Source organism: Enhydra lutris, unplaced genomic scaffold (assembly GCF_002288905.1).
Source record: "Enhydra lutris kenyoni isolate GAN:26980312 unplaced genomic scaffold, ASM228890v2 scaffoldscaffold92, whole genome shotgun sequence".
Classification (NCBI taxonomy): domain Eukaryota; kingdom Metazoa; phylum Chordata; class Mammalia; order Carnivora; family Mustelidae; genus Enhydra; species Enhydra lutris.
In genome coordinates, this window is record NW_019154176.1 from 2484286 (window position 1) to 2500496 (window position 16211).

Consider the following 16211-nt stretch of genomic DNA (forward strand, 5'->3'; position numbering starts at 1 on the left):
GGGTCCTGGGATTGAGTCCCGCACTGGGCTCCCTGCTCAGTGGGGAGTCTCCTTCTCCCTCTGCCTGCTGCTACCCCCCACCTGTGTGCTCTTTCTCTCACAAATAAAAAATAAAAATCTTAAAAAAAAAAAAAAAACACATATCTTAGATACTTCCATGTCAGGACACAGAGCTCCACAGTTCCCCGGGCTTCCCAGGCCATGACACTGACCTGTGTGCCCCCTGCCCATCTCTGTGGCTGTCACCCTTGGCTGCAGGCAGGGAAGGGACCGAGCTGCTTGCTCCCCGCATGGCCGCGGCACTGGCAGGGCCAAGAGCCCGAGCTGGAGATCGGATGGTGTGAGGACCGGGCAGGTCTTTTCCTCTGCCTGGGCCTCAGTGTCCTCCCCTGTGAAACGAACGCCCGTGGGATGCGGTGACGGGAGGAGGATGGGGCCCCCAAGGCGTCGGCGACGCCGTAGGGAGCCTGGAATGAGGTGACCACGGAAGGCAAGGCCGCGAGTTTCGTCCGATTAATTTATTACTGTTTGACATCCAGTGACACTGACATACCCCGCCGGGCCCGCGGCCCCGCCCCAGCGAGCCTGACCTGTCCCACAGAATACAGTACGAGGGGTGGGTGGCCACACGCGCGCGTCCACGGCGGAAACTACAGTGACTCCCAACTGCGGCCGCGACAGTACTGCCGGGAGAGGAAAGACGAGCGGGTGCCGCGTGTTCCCCGAGCCATGATTCTCGTCTTCAACAGTTAATGCTGTTACAAACACTACTGAGGCCAGGACAGGGCCAGACACAAACAGTCCTACATCTTCTCTGCCGTATAAATATGGAAGATTTTCGTTTATACAGTTTACCCTCAGTATGAAACTACATCTGCTGCTACCCGTTACTGCTAAGGGCTACGCCGCCTCGGCTCTGGAACCAGGGGCCCGGGGTCGAGACTCTGGAATGTTGGGACTCAGTCTTCCTCGCTGCCACTTCCTGAGCGGTCCTGGAGGGGGACAGGAGGAGAGAGCATGGTCAGCCCCACCGTTGAGGTCACTCCCACCCTGGGGCCTACCCAGGCGCTAAGTACGGTCATTGACTGCCTTTGCTGGGGGCGGGGCAGGTGGGGATCGGGCAGCCGAGGGGCACCATGAGGCTGAAGGTGTGGCAGCCCTTGGCTTTGCCCCTGGCGCCGTGGCCAAATCCCGGTGCCGCTGATCTCCCGAGGACTGGCCCCTGTGCCCACACGGACTCTCCTTGGATCTGGGAGACTCACTGGGCCCTCTCTGCTTCCTCCCACCGCAGTGTTCCTGTCCCTGTGCCCCTGACCTACGGCTTCAAGACCACCGTGGTTATTTCTATGTAGGATGCTTGTTCTTCCGCACAAACGTTTCAAAAAGCTTGGCAAGGGCCACAGAATGCTGTGCCGCATCAGGACTGGGCAGATGGGGAGCTTCACGGCCCAGACTCTCCTCTCCAGAAACAAAGGCCAGCGCTCCGTGGCCAGGACATCGGTAATGTCCTCACCAGGTTATCGTGACATGGTCACGTTTGTTCCGAGCCACCAGATTTTGCAATTACTACAAACGGCTGCATGAGGAAAACAGCAACCCTGGGAAAGCACTCGACGAGTTCTGCTGGGATCCAACCCCAGGAAATCCACGTGGCCTCCCTGTTTTCTAGAAGTGGAAACTGAGTCTCTGAAGTGAAGTGAACAGCCGGTCTCCCACAGCAGGGAAGGGCTGGGCACTGAGGCCACAGCCAGGGGGCCGAGAGTCTGCTCAGACGGGTCTGCTACCAGCCCCCATACCCACAAAGCGGGCCACTGTGGGCTCGATGCTCCTGCTGCTCCTCCCTGGTGTGTAAGGAATGCAGCCTGCTCCGGGGCAGAGGCGACACCCAGACACCACTCATGGCACCATTCACGGGGCCTGTTTCACACCGTTTTAGTAATTTTAGATCGTGGGATTTTGGTTTTTGTTTTTACCCACCACCACTGATTGGAAATCCTTGGACAGAGGCCAGAACAGAGCCACGAGCAGAGACCCGGTGGCAAAGCACGTGTGTCACCCAGCGCGAGGGCATCATGAAAGCCTCAGCTACAGAGGGGGCTGTGTCTGCTCAGGGGTGACAGATAGGGGCCTGTCTGATGGCATCTTTTGTCCTAGGGTCTCCTGACCCCACCCTCGGTAGAGACCCAGCCCCACCACTGGCCTCAGCGTGGCGGACCCAGTGTGCTGGGAGAGGCGACTGCCCCACCGGCCTCAGAGCACTGGTTCACCAGGGTCACACGGACCTGGCTTATGTGCCGTGTCCAACCCCGAGCCTCAGTCTCCCTATCTGTGGAGTGGGGTATTGGAGCACTGACCCTCCCAAGGCCGCGACTGAAGGGTCCAAGACCTGGCACGGGAAAAGAGCTCCAAAGACTGGCCCACCATGGCCACCAGCTCCTGCCGCCAGTGCCGGTGACTCACCTCCTCCTGCTCCTCTTCGCTGTCGTCGTCGCTCACCACCGGCTTGGCCCGCGAACCGCGGCTCGGCCGCCGCCGGCCCCCCTTCAGCCGATCCTGCGCCTTCTCCTTCCGGCCCAGCTTGATCTTCACTTTGACGGAGCGGGCTGGGGTAGGGACCAGAAAGCGGAGGGGGGGGGGTGAGGAAAAAACACGTGAGCTTGGGAGAGCACGGCAAGCCGAGTCAGGGGTGGCAGGAAGCGGCCTGGCCGTGATGCTGGTCTGCGCAACCACCCACCGCTGGGACTCACACTCAGACTCAGAGCCTTCTTCCTCGCCCTCCTCCTCTTCCTCACTCTCCTCGCCCTCGCTGTCATCTTCTTTCTCTATTTTCTGCCGCACGCTGGTGAAAACCGACTGCAGGACGATGGAGTCTTCATAGATCTAAAAAGAGACACGTGGGATGTCAGTGGGCTGGGGGCTGATGGGGGCCGCTGGCCCTGCCCTCTGGCCAGGACAGCCTGTGCAGGGCAGAGAGCCCTCCGTAACCCTTTCCTAATCAGGGCCTGAGAGAACATCAGACGTGGAGAAAAGTGTGGATGTGTTAGTTTAGGAAGAACTACAAGTTCCTCCCTCCCTTCCTCTGAAGAATCCCAGTGAGATATGCTTTTAAAGGCTCTAAAAAGGTCTGCAGCAATGCTGGAAACACATATCCCCGTTTAAAGTAGCATTTCCCCCAAATTTAGGACTGTAAAATCTCTTTTCCAACGAACCACCTCTCCATAGCACATTTAGAAAAAGTTTGCTGAGTTGAGGTTGTGTATGTTAATTTCACCGCAGGGAAGGACACACCCACACGATTCAAGGAGTCACTAGTGAATTCAAAGTAAAATTCCAGCATGTACACTGGATTGCTCACAGGGTCATCCTGGACGGATCAGACTGAGTTTATTTCCTCTAATCTGCTTGTTGTTCTTTCTGCTTCTTTTAGTAAGGAATACATTGCTTTCACAATTGACAAAATATTCCCAGTGGCTGAGAATTCTTTTATCTACCTGTTGTTTTTGGTTTTATTTGTCAGAGAGACAGAGACAGCATGAGTGAGCATGCAGAAGCAGGGAAAGGGGCAGGCAGAAGGAGAAGCAGGCTCTCTGCTGAGCAGGGAGCCCCAAGTGGGACCCAATTCCAGGATGCTGGGATCATGAGCCGAGCCAAAGGCAGACGCTTAAACGACTGAGCCATCCAGGGGCCCCTTTGTTTGTTTTTTAAAGTAGGATCCATGCCAGTGTGAAGCCCAAAGCGGGGCTTGAACTCATGACCCTGCGATCATGCCCTGCATCAGACTCCCAGCTCAGTGGGGAGTCTGTTTCTCCCTCTCCCCCTGCTTGTGCTCTCAGATTAATAAATAAAATCTTAAAAAAACCTGAGCTGAGATCAGGAGTTGGGACACTCAACCAACTGAGCCATCCTGGTGCCCCTTAATCAGTCAGTTTAAGACAGAGCAAGCAGCTTGCTGAACTGGGGCCTAGCTTCGAAGGTGGCAAAAGCCAGGAGTGGGTGCCCTGCCCACGACTGCCTCCCGGGGCCTCCTCACCAGGGAACCCTCCAGGTTGAAGGTCTGAGCGTTCTGGCACAGCAGCATGACGTCCTTCTCCAGGTCATTGAGGCTGCGGTACTTGTGGTTGCGGATGCGCTCCTGTGGGTAGAGGGAGAAGCGGCCTTACCTTGGGACTCTGCCCTGTGCCGGGGGACCCCGGAGCCGGGAGTCCCTCTGCCTAACTAGGTCATGGCCCTGTCTTCTGGGGACCGCTGTACAGACTTGGAAGCCCAGGCCCATTGAACACAGAGCTGCACGGCTGAAGCCTAGGTCATGGGTAACCCTGAAGGAACCCCGAACGCTGGCTGCCCGTCAACACAGCTTTAGGACCCTCTCCCACAAACTGGGCTGCTGAGCTCTTGAGGCCACGAGGAACCCCAAGAGCCTGTGACTGGGTCCAACAGCTCAGGCTCTGCCCAGTCTGCTCCGGGGTCATCTGTCCCATACACCCCAGTAGCACCCAGACGCGGAAGATACTGGCTCAGATCCCCCAAACACCGATGTGGGCACACTTCCCACACCCCATGCCAGGCTTACCTTTATCTTCTTGAAGTCCACAGGCTTGCGGATGAGCTCGTAATACTCGGGCAGCTCCTTGCGGGAAGGCAGCTGGATGAAAACCTCACTGAGCTGACGTCCACTACTGCTACAAGGCGGGACACAGTGGGCGTCACTCACAGGTCCTGCCTGCTGGGGGAGCCCCCCCCCTGCCACCACCCGCTGCTTGAGGAATGAGAAATTCGAAGCGCTCAGGAGTTATCTCCTGTATATGTACTGTCCTGTGAGTTCTGGAACATTCTTGAGAGGGAAACAAGCCCAGAGGGGCCGGGGATGCATCTGAATCCAGGCTCTGCCCTCACCCAATCCCTCCAGCTCCTGGAGGAAATGTCAGCAGATACCGAGCAACTAAAGCCTCAGCACTCGAAAGAGGCAGAATCACGACTGTATTTATGTACGATGCAAAAATCAGTCTGGTTATGTCGGGAGCAGCAAGTACGAGTTCTCAGAGAGAGACCAGTTTCTGCACGCGTGTCTCTTACAGGTAGCTCACTCAGGAGCCGTGAACTTCAGAGAATTCGGCTAAAACCAGTGGAGAGATACTCCCCAGAGAGACCTGAATGGAAGACCCGAGCGGTTTCCTAGTCCTTGCCATTGGGAAAGCACTGGTTTTCCACAAGGAAGCAGAGGAAAGATGTTCTGTGATGTGGCAGGGTGTCAAGCGCTGTCTCCCAGGCCTCACTTTTGTACAAGCCATGCACTTGGGCGCCAGGCTGTGCCACACCCAGACCTGGCTCTGTCCAGGGACAGGAGCTCAGAGGGGACATCACTCCTGGGAGGGAGCAGGTGCTTTAAGGACAGGTGGACGAGAGCCGACAACTCTTACGAGCTCAGTCTCCCTCTCTGTTCCATCAGCCTGGAGCCATGGACCCCACCCTGGGGGGCCGGTGACCTGGATGAGGCTCTGTTCCAAGGCTTGCCCTAACCTCATCTGTGACCAGATGGACCCAACATGGCAGGATGTGGCTGAAAACGCAACCTGGAAGGCGGGGGGGGGGGGGGGCGGGCCCTCGCTGAGCGTGAGCACCCCACTTCACACTGGGATGACAGATTGGAAGGCAGAAGCCCAAGACAGGTTGTGTCTGGGCAGGGCTTGCTGGGAACATGTGTGTCAAGCGTCCAGCCCAGAGCAAGGACTGAATGCTGATGACTGTCCAAAGCCAGCAAGGTGCAGGGACCAGATTCCAGCTCCTCTATGTGCGGCCGGCAGCTCAGGAGACCCCAGCTGTGGGAGGAGGACCAGGGACACCGTGATGTGCCAGAAACCCTGAAAGAGCAAAGTTTCTGGGATCCCGCGGTCTTGGCAAAGCTGCTCCTTTAGGCAATCGTGGCATCTGGGGCATCTGGCCAGGGAACCCTAAAATGCCCCCCGGAGTAGCAGGCTTCCCTTCTCTGCGGGAACAGGCTGGGGGTGGCTCGGCCACAGACAGCTGGGGCTTGTTTGCATATCTCTGAAGAGGAGAACTGGAATCAGAAGGCACTGGGCGCTCGGCTGGGGAGAGGGAGACCCGAGCTGCAAGCCACCTGCACACATCCTGCTGTCCCCCCCGACCTTCGGAGAGCTCCCCCTTCTCACCCTGACAGCATTCTCATCACAGATTTGACCAGGACACACGGCAGAAGCCACAGCTTTCACTCTGATCCAGGACAAGCACCTGCAGCCGTAAAATACACGGGGTTTCCCTGCACGGGGCTGCCTTTGCCAAGTGAGATGAACTCTGATGTTTCCTCCACTATTTCACGTTTTAGAAACACCAGGTGACCCGCTACACTCATTCTGCTGCTCACTGGTGGGTGTGGAGTGTGCTGTGCCCGGCGCTAAGGCCAGGCTCTCTAGGCTACACGCCCCCACGCTCATCTGTGGCATCCGTGAAGGTGGCTGGGCCTCGCAGGATGTGTGTGGCCCTCGAGGGAGCTCATGAAGTAAGACCCTGGTGCTGGGATACAGTGGAAAGTTTTGTAATAAAACCCTCTCACCTCCACTGGGCTAAGAAATTGGCGGAGACAGGAAAGAACAGGGAGCAATGGGGCTCCTCTTACAAACCTCTGGAATAAGGGAGTCACTGAGGAATGAAGGCCCAGGTGGCCACCCACGCCTGATGCTTCCCTGGTGCAGTGAGCTCGGACTACAGATGGCCCAGAACTGGGTGCATGTGACGGAGGGACAGGGCCGCAGGATGATGGGGGACTTTAAAAGGTATCCTCTCTCAGACAGCACATCATTGCCATTACATTTTAGTTGCCAAAGTGCTGAGATGTCATTTTTAATCCTTGGAAGTCCTCTGGAGACCCCCACCGCACCATTAGGCACTGCTGAGGCCAGCTTGGGGCTCCCTCGCCAGCCCTCTTCCCCTCTGCATTAGTGGCGGACAAGTCACAGTTGTCAACCTCACTGGGCACAAAGCCCAAAGTCCTTGTGGTGGCGGCCTGGCCCTCCAGGGCTCTGACCTCAGCACCCCTCTCTCCCCCTCCTCAGGATCATCAAAGCCACTGCTCCCTGGGAAGCCCAGCTGCAGCCTTCACGTCACCTCAGAGCAAGTGCCCGCTCCCCCAAGGTTCTGTGGCCCCTCACCCCCTCTTACAGATCGTAAGAAAAAAGAATGGCTGAGATGTGAGATCTTCAGCGCTCAGCATCCTGAGGTGCACCAGGCTCCCGAGAGCCCGCCTGACCTCTGGGACCTGGGTGGGCTTGGCCTCTTCTTGAACTTGATGACAGGAGGTCCGGCGCAGTCAGTTCCCAGGCCTGGCTGTCTCCCTCACTGCTGTGACAACTGTCTCTGAGGCACACGCAGCAGCTCCCACGTGTTGGGAGCTGCCTCATGCCCCAGGTGGGCACCTGGGTTGCACCAGTTCTGGGTATCCGGAAGCACGTGGCTGGGGACACCCATGTCCGAGTGGCCGGCCCGCACTTCTGGGATACACTGGCGGCGGGGGGAGCGCCGGAGAGCAGGCCCGGGCAGCTCTCATCTGGTCAGCTCAACCTGCAGTCACTCCTCGTCAGTGCGGCTGTTCCACACGTGGGGTGCGAATTTCTACCTCTGTGTGCCTTTAATTCACAATTCCTCGATGAGCAGTGAACCCGGGCTCCGCTTCACAGGTGGGAGGGTCCCCCGACAACCTCTTTCCGGCCAGTATCTGTTCACGTCTTTTCCCTCCTCCAGAGAGTCCTCTGGGCAAACCCCTTTTCCATCCTATGTTATGTCTTCTTACTTTTTGATGATATCTTTTGATGAATGGATCTTAGTTTGAATCAAATTCCGATTTACCAGTACTGTGCTGTCACAGAGGTACTGCACTGCGTTCTAGAAACGTTGACAATTCAACCTCTTTACGTTATTAGATATGAAGCCAGTCACCCAGATCAGCGTCATTTCTCCCAACCAAATCCTGGGTGTCTGTGTCCTCGCTAGACTAGAACGGCAGCCATGAGGGTAGAGGCCTTCCCGGTTCTACTTCCTGCTCTAACTCTGTCATCTAGAACAAAGCCTGGTACAAAGCCGGTGCTCAATAAACATTTGCTGAAGAAACAGCTCAGGGTAAGAGTCTCAGCAGTCATGGAGCAAGGTTCAAACTTGGGTGTCACAAAGGTCATCTCTGAACAAGGGTGCCTCATCGCCCCCCACACCGCATGGTCATCTATACACCACCCCATTCCAGAAAGGACTGGCAGCAACTACCAGAAACGACCCCCTGCCCTGAGAGGGCACTGCTGTGTGCCTGTTAGCCTCCTGTGTTATGAGCCTTGCTCTCCAGAAGCTTCTGCAGGCAGAGTAATCTGGGAGTAAAAGAGCATGGGAAAATCGTGAGGCTGTGAGGACCAGACCTGTGACTTCCACTCAGACACCACCTGGGCGCTCACCTCGTTCGGCAACAGGAGCAGCAGCAGCCATCGTCACTGCTGCCTGTGGCCGTGAGGACTACAAGGGCGCTCCCCTCATGCCTCCTGACGCCAGCTCCCAGAGCAGGGACTTCCTTCTCCCTCTTTCACTGCCCTGTCCCCATTACAACAGGACATGGGATGCACTCAGGGCCCCTTGCCCGAAGCTGCCAATTCCTCCCCAGTCTAGGCCAGTGGGTGCTTCTCGCTGAATGAGGTTTGGCAACGAGTCTAATTCTCTGTTGGGGCAGGGCTCTGTCTAGTTGTACATGCCCTTCTTGGATCCTGAAGAGCCCTGATAAGGGCCTTTATTACTCAACCCGCCATGGCTGCCTAAGGAAGTGGGCCCTCCCCATGCCAACTCAGGGTTCTGGTGGCACTGCCCAATGCTGAGTCCCAACCTCTCGCCCAAGACTTGAGCCGAGTGCTGTACCTCACCCTTCCAGTCTCAGTGATGGGTCCAGGCAAAGGCCTGGGACACAAGCTGGCCAGTCAGAGCCCACCCTGCAGGGTTGAGGAAGCAAAGGTTGCTTTCCTCTTGGGGTGTGAAGCCTTCAGGACAGAGGGAGCCCAGAGCTGTGGCAGTCACAGGTCACTGCATGGGATAAGGGGAGAGGTGGTGGACAGCTCTGGGTCCCAAAAGCTAGTCTTTGCTAACTCCTCTACAGCCTTCCAGCCAAAGGAGTCCCTAGACATGAAGGTCAAAGAACTAGCTTCCTGACACACAGAGCCCAGAAGTCCAAATGTCCCTTCACTATGTCCTTAAAGCAAAATTACAACATGTGGAGGAAGAACAACAGGACCGAACCATGAACTCTGCATCAAAGAGGTCATCCCCCCATAAGCCTTTCCAACAGATGGAGAGAAACCAGAGAAGCAACGAGAGATGGTGGCAGGCAGGGCTTCCGCACAGTCACCCCCCACGACCAAGTTGGGACCTCTCCCACCCATTCCCATACGATGCCCTAAATCAAGGATCAGTAACCTTTTTCTGTTAACCACTGGTGTAACTCTATCAGGCTTTGCAGGCTATCCCATCTCTATCATGACTACTCAACTCTGCCACTGTTGCACAAAAGTGGCCACAGACAAGATGCAGAAAAATGAGCTCTGGCTGTGTTCCCATAAAAACTTCTTCTGTGAACAACAAAATGTGAATTTCCTATTATTTCATATCTTGGAATATTATATTGTTCATTTTTCTAAAATCCTCTAAAAACCCATTCTTAAATTCACGGGTGATACATACACAGCTGGTGGGGCAGCGTTATTTTTTGGTGGGTTTGCTGGCCACTGGTGGGAATCCTAAAAATGACAAAAAATGTCTGTCCATATCAAGGATGGCAACATAGTGCCTGGTGTCCTCACTGTCTAATCCTTTGACCAGTGCAGACATTGCAAGTAGATCAGAGCACTATCCCTTTGTTCTCAGGCAGGCACAAGTAATCAAGTGAAGATGGTGCCCCAGACAGACCCTGCTAGCCAGGTATGGAGGTGGTCCCATACTGCCAGGAAGGACTCCCTCTCTGTCCCTCAGCCCTGCTCTCCTCCCTAGAGTCCAGTTTAGTCCATCTTCCCATGACATTGCTCAATGACATCTTCAAGCCCTGGACCATGTTCTCTTTTGACCCCTGATCAGCAAACTGAGCCTGCAAGGTCCCAGATAGAGCAGCTCAGCAATTTCAAAACTGACTTAGCTGCAGACCATCTGAAACAGCATCTCAGAAGGTTTTCCAGAAACAAAATTTGAAAGTGAAATAACAAAACCCATTTGTTTACTTCGTTAGTATACACTTACTTTCTAGGTTCAGCTTTTTTTTTTTTTTTTTCTTTTTCAAGATTTTATCCATCCATTTGACAGACAGATCACAAGTAGGCAGAGAGGCAGGCAGAGAGCGGGGACAGGGAAGCAGGCTCCCTGCTGAGCAGGGAGCCCAATGCGGGGCTCGATCCCAGGACCCTGGAATCATGACCTGAGCCAAAGGCAGAGGCTTTAACCCACTGAGCCCCCCAGGCGCCCCAAGAATAGATTTTAAATGAAGCTAAAAGACAACTAGCTAAAAGAATTGAAAGGTTAAGGTTTGAAGGTAAAACTAGTTAAAAATGTAAGTTAACTAAGCTTAAAAGTTCGGAGGGAGGGAAGGGAAGGTGTGGAGGTGGGTCTGTGTGCTCCAGCTGGACCAGAGGGAACCCTAGCAGCCTGGGTCCTAGGGTGGGCATCCAGCGGTCTCTTCCATTTCAAAGGGGGCTTTGTGGCCTCCTGTGCTGCTCAGCTGCTCATCCCGCTAGGGGCTCATTGTTCATAGTACCTGCAGCCATGAACTCTGACTCATTTCAGCCAGGAGGTGCACTTCTCATGGCCCAGATCACCCAGCCTCACTGAAGGTGGCCTTGCCCCTCAGCCCCCCACCCCACCATGCTCTCGAGACCAGCTCCATGGGCCTCTGGTGGCAGCTCCCGAGAGAGCTGGGCTGGCTTTGCCTCTTGTCTTCCCCTTCTCTCTCGTCCTGAGACATGCTCTTTGCAGTGCCTCAAATAGGTCAGGTTTTCCAGAAACAAAATTTGAAAGTGAAATAACGAAACCCATTCGTTTACTTTGTTAGTATACACTTACTTCTTCTCTTCTCTGGGCTTCTGCTCTTTGTCCTTGTCACCCACAGCAAATGGTTTTTGAGCTGCTGCCACCATAAAGCGTGGTGCGAGGCCAGCCCCTGCGGCGTTCACGGCCTGCCTGGGGAAGCTGCCCGGGCACACAGGGTATGTGCTGGCAGCTGTAGGCCTGGCTGGATTATGATCTGGCTTCTGCTTGCTGTGTAATCCCAGGCTCTGCATCTTTTTTCACACCTCAGGGTCTCGCCTCCAAATCCAAATGGATTTGACGAAAATGTTAAATCCAGGTGCTTCCCTAGCTCAGGTTACTTGTTTCTTTTCTTTCCTTTTCTTTTCTTTTTTTTTTTTATTATTAATTAACATAGAGTTTATCGGTTTCAGATGTAGAGTTCAGTTATCCCAAAGACAAGGAAAACAAAAGCAAAAATGAACTGTTGGGACTTCATCAAGATAAAAAGCTTTTGCACAACATCAGGGTTTCTTTAAAATGACGCTTGGATTGCGGTGTTCAACTGTATTAAGAAACACGTGCCCCCCGGATGTGTCCTTGGCTCATTTGAAACTGCAAGCTCATTAGACACTTAACCAGCATCATAACCTACAGCTAGTCTTGGCCTTGGCAACCGTACCCTGAAATAAAGCTTCCCCACCCTGCCGAGAGAGCACAGGGCCAGCAGCCCGCAGACCATTATCCTCAGCGGACTCGCTGGTGAACACCCTTTCCTTTCCCTCATGCGGGAGTCAGAGTTGTTTCTGTACCTTGCAGCCCTAAGTCCAACAGAACTGGCCCTTTCAGCGGGTGGAGGCTCTTCATAAAAAGACTTTGTAACTAAGTAGATCACATTTCTCTGTGTGTGATGCTCAAGCTATCCTTGATTTTGTAACACGTCAAAAAGCTGAACCTAGTGGCGCCTGGGTGGCTCAGTGGGTTAAGCCTCTGCCTTCGACTCAGGTCATGACCTTGGGGACCAAGATCTTGGACCACCAGCAGGGAGGGAAGCCCGGGGGGTTGGAGCTGGCAGGATGACAAACAGGGCAGGTGCAACCGCATCCAGCAAATTCTGTGGCAGCTTTGGAACCGCAGCATGACTCGGCAAGGCTGCAGGGACTAACCCTCCTGTGGCCTAGAGCCCCACCGGGCCCTTAGCCCAGCCCGCCCCTGCACCCGCATCCCAGGCTGGCCAGGGCCTGGCCGATGGGGATCAGCAGTTTGCTCAAGACAGCTCACCGGGGCACTTCTCAGGGCGGGCTCCTGGCTGGGCGCCAGGCAGGAAGTGCTGACCCCAGACCTGAACCCACAGGCAGAGGGCTAGCTTCTCCTGCTGGAGCGGACCCAGTCTGGGCCTGGGCTCCAGATAAAGGGCTGCATGGCCTTCAATGGCTGAGGCCAGGGAACCCTGAGGCCTCTCTGTCCCCTCAGGAAACAGCTCCCCGGCCTGTCCACCCTCTACTCTCTCCCCTAAAGGAGACTGTCCTGAGGGGCCTGGAGCCCCGTGCAGGTATCTTTCCCAGGGGAACTGGTCAGCCAGACAACCTGCCCCGGGGCTTGCTACAGCGCCTGTTTTTCTTGCAAATCAACGCACAACTCTTTCAACTCCCAAGAACCATCTGCTTTTTGATTCTCAACAGGGAGGCGCAGGGCTCCCCCCAAGGGCAAAGGGCAAGGGGTAACAGGTTTTAATTAGGCAGCGGCTGCCAGGTTCAGGCCGAAGTCACCACCACAGACGAGGCCAGAGCCCTTCACTGTCCACGATGGATTCAGGGCTGGTGTCCAGGAGGCTTGTCTGGCCCGCGGTATCTCACATTTGGGGTCTCTAGAATTCCATTTGGGGGATTCTACTTCTGTGCTGGAAATTGAGGCAGGGAGATGGATGGTGAACCCAGATGTCTGTGACACTCAAGTCATCCAAGCCCTTTTAAAATGGCTGGGAAGGGGAAGGAGGAAGGGGACCAAGAGGGTCTGCTCAGTGGGGCTTGGCCCCGGGAGGCTTAGCCTCGGCAGCCTGAACGCACCCACCAGCCTCCTGAGCCATCGAGAGTAACCTGCGAGGACCTCCTAGAACAAGTGTTTGTGCCTGTCACATCGGTAGGATCAAGTTCAGGAAACCTGGCGCCGACCCTCCACTGCCCAACAGCCATGACTCTGCCCTACAGCGGGTCACGGTCGAGCTCAAAAGCCCAGCAGGGAGCACAGGTACTGTGGAGGGTCCTCTGGCGCCGGCCTGCTTCAGCGGCTCCTCCCAGCAGATACCCTCCTCTCAAACCACCCCCCGAAGCTCCCAGGTGTGAGCTCCAGAGCGCACGCCCACGGACCAGCATTTGCAGACAGTGCCTTGGCTACCTGCCGCCGGCAGCACACACAGCCCCGTGACTCGGTCCCAACCTGACCTGGAACCTGGGCCGGACTTATTTTCGTGTTTAGATTTTAAAGCCCAAATCCCTATCTTCCAACTTACTTTCTTCATTCCAGTTCCAACTCTGCCTGTGAACGCTAGGGCTCCCTAATCCCTGATGCAGTTCGAGATTTCCAAGCCCTGAGGAGGAGGAGCCCGGTGAGGTTCTGCAATGCAGGCTCAGCCCATGACATCCCCTGGCCTTAGCTGGCTTTCTCTGCACACAGGACGCCAGTGCCCTCGGCCTCAGGGCCTCTGCATATGCTGTCCCCTTTGCCCCTGACACTCCTTTCTTCCTCCTCCCCTGGCGGGGGCCCTGCTTACCCTCAGGCTCTGCTGGTGCAGCACACCTTCAGGCCACACTTGACACAGGGGCCTGGGGAGGGAGGGGCATGGCAATCCTGAACCTGAGCAGGTATGAAGCAAAAGCTTCTAGAAGACGACATCACCTGTATGTGGACACGGACGTGAGTACAAAGGTAATATCACATGTGACTGTACTGGTATTAAAATATAGCTGGCGGAGATCTTGAAATTTGTAATCAAAAGCAGCATCTCGAGCGATGCCCACTGACAGAGGGGTGGTCCCTCGAGTCCCTGCATGGAGACCCCAACCCCGGCTCCCATGAGCACTGGGAGTGGAATCCGCAGCACCTGGCCCTTTTGCTTGGCAAGGCAGACTCGGAGGTATCGAATCCAAATGCTGACAATGTCCTGTAATCATTTACTGGCATTGAGGAGCCACTGAGCTGTAATAGTTCCTTCTCTCCTCAGGCTCCGTGTTTAACCCAAGTATAGATTTTAGCTAATTAAAATGTTCTGGCAAATAAAAAAATAAAAAAAAATATAGATGCTTCACTTCCTCTTCCAGAAATGAGCTATAAATTAAGTCTGAGACAAGAAAGTGTGTGATGAGATACTTCCAAATTTATTTCATTTCGGTTCTCTTTGGTGTGGTCTGGTGTCTCGTCCCTCAGAACCTTCCAGGTGCCTGATGGGTGTGCCCTGAGAGTTTAACCTGGTCCAAAGAGAGGTCTGGCCTTTGTGCCGGGCTCCTGGGTGGTAATCTCTCAGCCCTTGAAATGTCCTGCCTTCTGGGCTGCCTTTGTTTAATGGGGGCCTTTGGCCTACAGAATCTCTGACTGTGACTTAAGGCCGGGGTGATGGGTCATGTGGCATCAGTTCAACCCACAGAGGAGCTACAGACTGAGGTCAGCCATGTGGGCGGTTAGTCGTGTCTCTGTGACCAAGTTCCAATGAAAACTCTAGACAGAGGCTTCCTTGGCTGGCAGTGCTCTGTGAGTCTTGTCTCCTAATGTGTCAGGGAAGTCAGCGCTGTCAGCGACTCCCTGGGGAGAGGACGCTTGGGAGCTCCACACACACACCTCTCCAGGACGCTGCCCTGATGCTTATCTGTGTCCTTGCACTGTAACAAACCATAACTGTGAGTTGAATAGCTTTCAGAAAGTCCAGACAGTCTTTCTAGAGAATTAGCAAGCCTGAGTGTGGTCTAGGTTCTCAGAATTCTGCAATTGGTGTCAAGAGTGACGGTGGTCTCACTTCTCACCCAATCTCACAACAGGACGAATGGTACTATTGTTTCTTCCTGTGGTTTCAAATTCAGGATGTTAAGGAATGTCAAAAATATCCATTAAATAGGTCAGCCTTTTACCCAAACGTCATCTTTGAAAGTATTTGCTATGAGGAAACTTTTCAAGCAGGAAAACAGGATAATTTTTCCAAGTCTCTATGTGCCCTGCTTGATCTTTTCCTAGGGGACCACCAGCAAAGCAGCAAGCGGATGGACCTGCTCCAATCACTTCTTGACGTCAGCTTGCGGGAGGCTTCCTTTAATGACCATGTATACAAGTTCGACTTGTAACTTCTCTACATTTCTTTCCACTGTAACGGAGGACTCCCTATCCTGTGATGTCATCCATTCCAGGAGGACAGGGGTTAGCTGTCAACCACGTGTCAAACCCTCCACTGAGGTGTCCCGCCACACAGGTCTCACACCAGCCGGGAGTGCAGCTCTATGACCCCAGGGCTGAGGCTTTCGTCAAACTGGATCTTGGCCTCCTGCAGAACAGCCTCCACAAGGGGTCAGTATGAGTTTCACGCCTGACTTCTCACCCCATCTTGCACGTGCTGGAAGAACTGTAGGCAGCAGCTGGGGGAGTCAGTTCCTCTCTTCTCACGTGATCCAGGGCTAAGGCTGATACTCAGGGGGCAACTGCAGTCACGAGATGACTAAAAAAAAAATGGATACTTTTTTTTTTTTTAAATAGCCAAGGCCTTAGCAACAAGTTCAGGAGGCTGTTTCCAAGCGTCTTGTGTTTTGTCTTCTTTTAAACTGAGGTATATCACTGCAGGAAAGCACGCGTATCAAATGTTTATCCTGATGAACGTTTTCATCTCTTTAAAAAATTTTTTAAAACATTTTATTTATTTATTTGAGAGAGAGAGAGAGTAGAAGGGGGAGGAGCAAAGGGAGAGGGAGATGCAGACTCGCCACCAAGCAGGGAGCCTGATATGGAGCTGGACCCCAGGACCCTGAGACCATGACCTGAGCCGAAGGCAGATGCTAAACCGACTGAGCCACCCAGGCACCCCAAACGTTTTCATGTCTTGAGGTAACCACTGTTCCATACCCATCATCATGATCAGCTTTTCAACTTCCTTTAACTGGAAGCATCCTGCAGGTACCTGTTATTGTTTGGCTTCTTTGACTCAACAAAAT

At 54.3% G+C, this 16211-nt stretch overlaps 1 protein-coding gene across 5 annotated transcripts in view; it reads right to left on the reverse strand.

Moving 5' to 3' along the window:
- Positions 1 to 500: 500 nt before the first annotated feature.
- The window catches only part of LOC111162469 (SWI/SNF related, matrix associated, actin dependent regulator of chromatin, subfamily a, member 4), a 90832-nt gene continuing 75121 nt past the window's right edge, over positions 501 to 16211 (reverse strand). For 3 of the 5 annotated variants that reach the window (XM_022526906.1, XM_022526910.1, XM_022526909.1), the window contains 5 exons: positions 4571 to 4679; positions 4031 to 4132; positions 2748 to 2880; positions 2461 to 2603; positions 501 to 992 (listed from right to left, as the gene is read on the reverse strand). In XM_022526906.1, coding sequence (XP_022382614.1) covers positions 960 to 992; positions 2461 to 2603; positions 2748 to 2880; positions 4031 to 4132; positions 4571 to 4679 — 520 coding nt within the window. In that variant the 3' untranslated portion in view covers positions 501 to 959. The remainder of the gene's footprint in view (positions 993 to 2460; positions 2604 to 2747; positions 2881 to 4030; positions 4133 to 4570; positions 4680 to 16211) is intronic. The other 2 variants (XM_022526908.1, XM_022526911.1) reach the window with 1 other exon arrangement.